General features: G+C 26.0%; 3 protein-coding genes across 3 annotated transcripts; 2 read left to right on the top strand and 1 right to left on the bottom strand.

The window, feature by feature from the left end:
- The first annotated feature begins 1240 nt into the window (after window positions 1-1240).
- Chro.10362 (erythrocyte membrane-associated antigen) lies at window positions 1241-3280 on the top strand. The annotated part of the gene is made up of 1 exon (XM_660927.1): window positions 1241-3280. The coding sequence occupies one exon, from the start codon at window positions 1241-1243 to the stop codon at window positions 3278-3280; it is 2040 nt and encodes a 679-aa protein (XP_666019.1).
- A 629-nt stretch (window positions 3281-3909) lies between these two features.
- Window positions 3910-7023, bottom strand: Chro.10360 (hypothetical protein). Its single annotated transcript, XM_660928.1, has 1 exon — window positions 3910-7023. One exon carries the CDS (start codon window positions 7021-7023, stop codon window positions 3910-3912), a length of 3114 nt encoding a protein of 1037 aa, XP_666020.1.
- A 1303-nt stretch (window positions 7024-8326) lies between these two features.
- Window positions 8327-8950, top strand: Chro.10359 (hypothetical protein). Its single annotated transcript, XM_660929.1, has 1 exon — window positions 8327-8950. One exon carries the CDS (start codon window positions 8327-8329, stop codon window positions 8948-8950), a length of 624 nt encoding a protein of 207 aa, XP_666021.1.
- Window positions 8951-8983: the final 33 nt, after the last annotated feature.

Consider the following 8983-nt stretch of genomic DNA (forward strand, 5'->3'; position numbering starts at 1 on the left):
CAATATAATATAAATATAAAATATATATTTATATTTTTATATAACCCAAATATTTATTTTACGACACGACACACATACAGGCCGCCCCACACTTGTAATATTCTATTTGCTCCTAAATCTTTCAAATTACGCATATATCTTATTAATATTTATTAATTAGATACTTTAAATAATTAATTTTTTTTATATTTATTACACTAATAAATATTTAGTATTTGCAATATATTCGCTTGGGTTCTTGAATACACTTGCTTTCTATATATGAAATTAATTGAATTACCAATTATCAAACAATCCATCTTCTTACTACTACTTATTCCTTTTTTTTTCTTTTTTTTTGTATATATTTACGAGATAATATTCAATACCAAAATTAAACATTATAAGCCATTTATTTGTTTCTATTCTTAATTCTAATTTTTTTTTTTAATTTTTGTCCACATAAAATTTTATGTGGATAAATAATGATTTTAGTAAAAATTGCGCATGCATGCGAAAATGCAAGCATTTTCTTCCAAATAATACCGGTAATGATGATTTGTACAAATAAAATTTTAATTATTAATAATAATTTTAAAAAAATAGATATTAAACTGTTAGCTAATTACCTTTTTTCTTTCCCAAATAATTTCCTTTTATTTTCAAGATACAATTAAAGATAAATACTAATCACATTTTATTTGGAATGCAGTATAATTTAGAAATATTCAGATTTTTCATATTTTTAATAAGATTAGGAAAAATCAAATAAAATAACGATGTTCTTTCATTTAACTTTATGTAAGAAAATTCCCCATATCAGAATAAATTTATTTATTTTTCTTTTTTTAATTAGTCATTTAATCTCCACGTGTTTCAAAATTTTTGGCGGGCAAGCAGGCATACATAATATTTTCCATGTATATATTATGTAGATTATTATTATAAAGGGATAAAATAAAAAGAGGAATAAAAAAGAAAAAAGGAAATAAAAAGAAATATATGTGAATTTATTTTTACAAATAAGTAGCTTTGCTTATCGATTGATTATATAAATCAAAATCGAATCAAGAAAGGTCCATTTCCTTCTTTTTTTATTTAATTTTATATATCTATTTACTTAAAAAGCCCACAATATTAAGTTTTCAATAATAATCCTAAATATAATAATAATTATAATAAAATTATTGCTTTAATTAAGTTAAGATTGTATAAACTAAGAAAGAAAAGATAATAAAAGTGACTGATTGAATATCGCAAAATGAGCAAATTGCTAAGTTTTGGAAACTGTGCAAATATTAATGGAATAGGTGGCAATCCCAGTACTAGTATGAATTTAAACAATATGAGAAAAGTCTTACAGCCAAATTCACCCGGAAATTATAATCAATATAAAGTACCATTATCAGAATATTCAGATAAAAATAATGCTGGAACTTATTATTATACAAGCGATAATAGCTTTAATAATACTAATAAGAGTTATGTTTCATCCCCAAATGTATATCCAAGATATATTAATCAACATAATAATATTCATAATATAAGTGGGTATCAATATTTAAATCAAAGCAACGATAATTTTAATGCACCAATAGAATATGAAACTATTCCAAATAGAATTAATACAATTGATGAATCCAGTCGAATAATCGACAGTAACTATCAATCAAGAGAAAAATATATTCCATCAGGAACTGGAACTGGAACTGTAATTGGAGAAGCAGGAGCACCAATAACATTAGGTACTGGAGCAGCAACAATAACTACTGTAGGAGCAGGAACGGGAATAGGAACAGCAATGGGAGCCGGAAAATTGCCATCCTCATACAACAATAATGTAATATCATCAAGCAGAATTGATTTAAATATAGCAAAAAAAACTGAATTTGGAGGTTATGCAAATGCAAAGAGTACAGTAAGTAAACCAAATAGCTCTAACTGGAAAGAATGGAATAGCTACTCCAAACTTCTACCGCTTGCAGTCGTTGAACTTGATGTTCAAAATGAATGCAACTACTTGTCTACTCTATTTAGCTCATTTTCAAATACTGTTAAAGGATTCATATCAAACTTTGAATTTGAAAAACTTATGGAATATGTCAATATTATTGAAGTTGGATATAGAGGCACTATTTTTAGTGTAATGGATAGAAATCAAGATGATTACATTACCCAAGTCGAATTTCTTACTGGAATGCTCATTTTTAGACCATATAATATTAAAGAAAAAAACTCTCCAAATTTCAATAGGCTTAGATTACAGTTCATATTCTTCTACTATGATTCCAATCGTGATGGATTGCTTTCTATTGATGAGCTTGCGAAACTTATTGAACATATTAGTATTATTAAAGTTACTACAAATAAAAAAAATGGAAAACCAAAAAAGAAAACTCAAATTTCCTCTGAAAAATCTAAAAAACTTGCATCTCAAGTTATTCGTGATTACCTTAACAAAGAGTTCTGCTCTTATGATGACTTTTTCCAACTTGTAAACAATGGAATTCTTAACGGTACTGTTAATCTTTTAAGATGCAGAAATGATATCTTTTTACAAAAGAAAAATCAATCTTCATCATTCTCCCCACCAAATCAACAAATTTATAACAAACTCCCATACGATAATTCTATTCAAAATCTTAATTATATTCAACAACCTTTTTCACCCTCATCTAACTCTATCCCTCAATCCCAAAGTCAATTCCCCCAAATCTCAACATATAACACAAATATTCATCATCCTCAAAACTTTATTCCCAAGAATAACAGCTCAATCTATAATACACCCATTAATGCATCAACTGAACAGTTTCCTCAACTTAAAACTATCATAAGTCCAAATGATGAATATGTGAAAACTATCTCTTCAAAACCACCTTCACCATCTACACTCAATAACAGTAATAACCAGCCTATTTTCTCATTATCATCGATCTCTAAACCCAAAACTAATGCTTCACTTGGAATTCAAAACCAAAATACTACGGAAACATTCAACTATAACTATAATAATACTAATATTAATCCTAGTACTAACAGTAATTACAACTACAATTATATTAATCATAATAATCAAATTACTCCACCACATAATTCTATTCTATCAAAAAATAACTCAATTTCTAGCACAATCACCAGAAAACAAGAAGACCAATTCACTGCACACTCCAACTCTCCACCAAACCCGCTCCTTACACCAGATCCACTATCAAACTACAGATCAACTTATGAAACTTCTTCCCCATATTACAATATTCCGTCAGAAGGTCGTCCCAACTTCAACTTTTCACCATATTAAAACATAACCCTCATTCTTACTACATTACCGCCAAAAGTCCCATTGCATGCAAAAATGATAAATGACACGTAATTCTTTCTGTTCTATGTAGGAAATATTAATAATAATTTTAAAAAAGAGGGAGCAAGATTCAATTTCAATAAATAGTTTGATAATACATTAGAAAATAAATAATTACTAGCTTCAAAAGAAGAAAAAAATATTGTCTTTTTTCGCTAACATTACCACTTTCTGTAATTATTTCTGAATTTCTATACTACCTAATTTTCATTATCCGTTCCTATTAATTACTTTATCTCCTCTAACTTGATATTTCTATTAATTAATGTTTTTTTTTTTTACTTATATCCTTTTTTTAACTTTAATATTGAAATAGTTTCTGCAGACTTTAATTGAATTTACTATTAATTTTTACATGTAATTAAAGAATTATTATATATTGTTATGAAGAAATTGGCAAAGATCATCAACTGTTTGAGTAATTTCAAACCATATTTCAAGTAAAATAAACCCCGAAATATAGAATATAATATTTGTTTTATCCTTCTTTTCTTTCAATTTATAATATACATACATATATATATATATATATATTATAAATTATCCTTTTTTTCCTTCTCATTCATACCTTAATATGATTCATCTATCGAACGACTCATGTCATTCATCTGAATGTTATTACAATTATTTGTTGTATTATTAATTGTATTTACATCATAATTAATATTCTTCTTTAAACAAGGAAAAAACTTTCTCCAACGTTTATGCTTTTGTTTTAATATCATCTGTCTTTGTATCTCGTTATTATCCATAATACTCTTCCTTTCTGAATTTACTACATCCAATCTATCTTGTACTGCAGTTATTAAATTATCTAAACCATACAGTTGGTTACTATTATAAAAATCACTTAATCGATCCTTCTTCTTTGTTGCTTCTAATAATATATCTTCCAATAACTCCTTTTTTTGCATCAAAGAATAACCATTATACTCCGAATCAATTTCTTCTAAATCAGCATTCAGCCTATTTACTAGCATTTCAGGAGTTTCCATTCTTCTCATAAATTCATCATCAAATCTATTATTACCATTATTACTACCAAAACAATTTTCTATCCCAATTTTATCATTTCCCACTCCTTTACTATTAACTGAACTGGAGTTTAACCCCATATTATTTCCATTTCCATTAACTTGATACCATTCATGTCTAAGTTCATTTGCCACTTTTAGAAAACAATTCAATGATATTTCTCTTGGAATTTTATCATTCAAACTATCTAACATAGTTAAATATATATCATCCAAATCCTTCTCAAGATCTAATATACTATATTGTTTTCTTGAATTAATATTACTATTTTTATTATTTAAACTTTCAAATGATGCATTATTACTTTTTATTCCATTATATAATTTATTTGAAATATTCTTTTTTGCTATCTCATTCAAATATGTTGTACAATATTTTACTGAAATATTTAAATTCTCTTTTATTGTATCATTCTCTCTATCTTGTAATTCTGATTGTAATTGAATCTTATAATCAATATAAATATCAGTATCTATTAATGTACTTGTGTATTCCTTATATAAATGCATGCATTTGGATCTGATCTCTTTAATTTCACCTTTTAATGCAGTTTCATTCATAGGTAAAGATTCCATTAATTTCTTGTCTTCTGATAAATAATAATCATTAACATCCATTAATATTCTATCACAAAACCTTCTTTGTACAATTTCATTCAATTCTGAGAGATCTTCTGTTTCATTATTATTTAATACTTTAAAGAATATTGAAAGATAACGATTAATTGTTAATGATGAATTATACTGGCCAAGCTTATGACTGATTGCATGATTTTTACTTATTCCAAGTAATCTCTGTCTTAAACAAGCAATCTGTTTCATATGATCCATTCTAATTTTTCTTTCACTATTATCAATTGTATATGGTGAAACTAATGTATGACATTCTTTCATTGTATAATATGATCTTAAATAAAGCTTGAGATTTTCAAAATAAGTAATCTGTGAATCTTCACATTCATAACCACAGCCTAATTCTGTCATAAGTGTCTCAAAATAATCAATACTATTTAATATCATATTATTAGCTGTATCATATAATAAGAAATTAAAATCATGTAATAACCATACTAAATATGGCCTTGGAGTAGTTTTTAAAGTGCATAATAAGGTTCTAGGAGTACCATGATTTAAATTATTTTTATCTAATTCTTGTTCAGTTATTTGATTAAACTCATTAAAAGTTTCTGATCTTAGAGTAGGTTTATATCTTGGAGTTAATAATAACAATGGATTAGCTTGAGCTGTTTTGAAATCATCATCTTTTAATTCTTGTACAACCTCTCTTGGTGGAGTATTAAATTCACCACTCCTTATATTATTATTATTATTGCTTATACCACCAGATTTACTATTATTAACCAATTTATTAATAATTTTTTCTTGACGTGATTCAAATTCTTTTTGTAAATCCATAATTGGTACAAGCTTTTTTAAAGATTCTTGATTAATTATTCCAGAATTATTCATAACAACGGTAGATGAAATAGAATTTGCTAGAATTAATAAAATATCGTGTAACTTTGGTATCATTGAAATTTTAAAATCTAATAATAAATATATAAATTCTTCATCTTTGTACCAATAGTATAAATCAACCAAACTATTTTGATTATTGGTAATATGTTGTTGTCTATCTGATAACTCTTTATTAATTATCTTTTGTACTGATAATGATTCCAAATCTGGATTTAATAATAAAGTTGAGAATAATTCACTAGGGCAATCAATCAAGCTTATAAAGCATAGAGGTGAATCTCCAAAATCTGAATTTAAACGTTTTACGGCTTCCTTATTCAATTGAATTGCCTTATTATTATTATGAGATGACTCATAAGTAATTAAGCTCATTCTTGGGAATTTATTTTGATCAAAAAATAATTCTGATGATAATAATGTTGAAGATGAAAGCATACTCGACATTTTTTTGAATCTTTTATCTGGTGAACTTCCAATATTACCCCCTGATGCAATTAATTCTTGCATAGTTACCCCATTAGGAAGTAAATGTGGTTTAACTTGAGTATTGTTTCTTAATGTATCTTTTAATATATTTTTTGGAGAAAATGCCAACTCATTTTCTAAACCAGAAATATTTGAACCTGCAAGACAGCTTTCAAAAATTGAACTTCCACTGTTTTTTAAATTTGGTACTGCTTTTTGCAAATCTTTAACTAAAACATGTCCTAATGCAACTACAGCATCAACCACATTCTTTGCTCTATTTGAATTATCGCCATTCTCTGAATCATAATCAAAATTTTGACCTAATTGTTTAATATCTACAACACTTTGATCATCATCATCTTCATATTCTAATTCTTTTATTCCTTCTGGTATCCTTATCACCGGATCTTCAAAGTTCGCCAAATTTCGGCTTTGCGGAGGAGGAATTAAAATCGGAGCTGCAACTGATTTACTATTTATATTTGAAGATGGAATTGCTTGTGGAACCATTGAATTATTTTTCCATGTTGGAGTTCCAACACTAACTGTTCCAGATTTTACCAAATCATCTGAATAATAATGTGTCTGATAGGTGCCTGTTTGTGGATTAAATTGTGTTGGAGTAACCCAGAATATGCTACCATTACTTGAAGCCCTTGGGGTTGCAATCACACTATCCATAATTTGGCTATGATCAGTCATTTTCCCCCTATATTATATATTTATATATAAATAACAATATGTATATATATAAAGAGGAACTGCTAATATATATATATATATATATATATATATTTTTAGCTTTCTTTTTTAAATAATAGTAATTTATTTCACATATAATATCGTCAATTTATTAAAAATTTAGACTCTTGAAGAATTATTCTCGTTAATTTGTTTTTCTTTCGTACTTTTATAGTAACTCTTTCTCCTTAAAAGCTTATTTTAAATAATTAGTTGTCAATCTTTAATTTATTAATTTGAATCCATTTATCATCGAAAAAATGGGCTTAAGAAAAAAAAGAAATACAATAGAATTTTGTTGAAATTCTACTTTTTCTTTCTAACTTTTACTTCACAATTTTTCTCTTATATATATTTATTATTGCCACTTATTTTAAATTTTTTTTTAACATTTACTATTATTACATACGTATAATTCTTTTTATTCCACACTATTATTTTTTCTGCATCCACATGAACTAATTTTTGCATGCAAGGTGGCGCCTATGCCGGTACCAAAAATAATGACTGCATAATTCTTGCATGCATAAAAATTTAAAATATTATAAGAAAATAATTGCTGGTAGAACTATTAAAATTTATGAGTTTTCACAAAAACTTTATTTAATATAATTTTTTTAATATTTTTATTTTATTAATAACTTATATAACTATTAGTACTTGTAAATATTCAAAATAAAAATTCAATACCATATTAGAATTACTAATATTGAGTAATTTAAGTTTTAATGAAAATTTCATAACTTAATAATTGATTAAAAGCTATTTAATAATTGTGATTTTTGTTTATTAATTTCAACCAAAAGTTCAATGTAACTATTTGTATTCTACAAAAAAACCCATATTTCAAATTCAATACTTTTTTTTAAAGTAGCCTAATTAAATAAATAAATCTATTAATGAAATTAATAGTTGAATATTACTATGTATAATAAACCAGTAGATAGGATCTTGAAACTGAATATGATTTGAAAAATATATCTAATAAGAAAGATGTATAAAAATTTATCATTAGCAAAAAAACAACTCATTTCAATTCTCTTTTTCTTAAATTACAAGATTTTATTTATATCATATCCTTTCAAGAGAATCTTTAAGAACCTCTAGAAATTAATTCTTTAAGATCACAATTAGGCGGGAATAAGATTAATTCAAATATTAAATAAAGTCACTAAAAGAAAAAGAAAAGAAAAAAATTAATAGATTATTAATTCCCCACGAAAAGTAGTAATAGCATTAACAGAAGTGACAATAGTTGAACTAAATGAAGGTTTCAGTTACCCCAGAACTGAAAGATTTCTTCTCTAAATATGGTGATAAGTCCTTTAAAAACTCAGATAATATTGATGTAGATACATTATATAAAGCATATTCAAAAATAGTTAAAGAATATAACTCTATTAATAAAGAAAATGGAAGTGATGAAAAGAATGTTGACGCTATTCCAAGTCTACAAGAACTTCTTTTGAATAGCAAAAAAGAGATTGACTTAGATCAGAATCAAAAAAATGCAACACAAAAAAATTTGTCTATAATAGAAATATTAAGAAAACGCTCAGAAGAACGTAAATATCAATCATCAATCAAAAATTTGTCGCAAGCTAAGTATTCTAAAACTTCAAATAATGTACCGGATGCCTTTGGAGTACACTATTCTAGAGACGTTTTAATGAGTATGAATGCACTCATTGGTCTTATTTTAACATTTATTGGTGGATTCTATGCTCCATTATATATGGGTCTTGAGGATATTAACTCCAGAATCTTCATTGGAATTGCATGCTCTATTCTATGTTTAATTGCCGAAGTTGGTTTATTTATGATTTACGATATTAAAAGGGATATGAGAGAGGCTCCTAAAGTTATAAAAGAAGACCCAGTTTTATAGTATTTTAATAGTTAAGAAAGATNCAAGACTACT

Source organism: Cryptosporidium hominis (assembly GCF_000006425.1).
Source record: "Cryptosporidium hominis TU502 chromosome 1 CHRO011099, whole genome shotgun sequence".
NCBI lineage: Eukaryota > Apicomplexa > Conoidasida > Eucoccidiorida > Cryptosporidiidae > Cryptosporidium > Cryptosporidium hominis.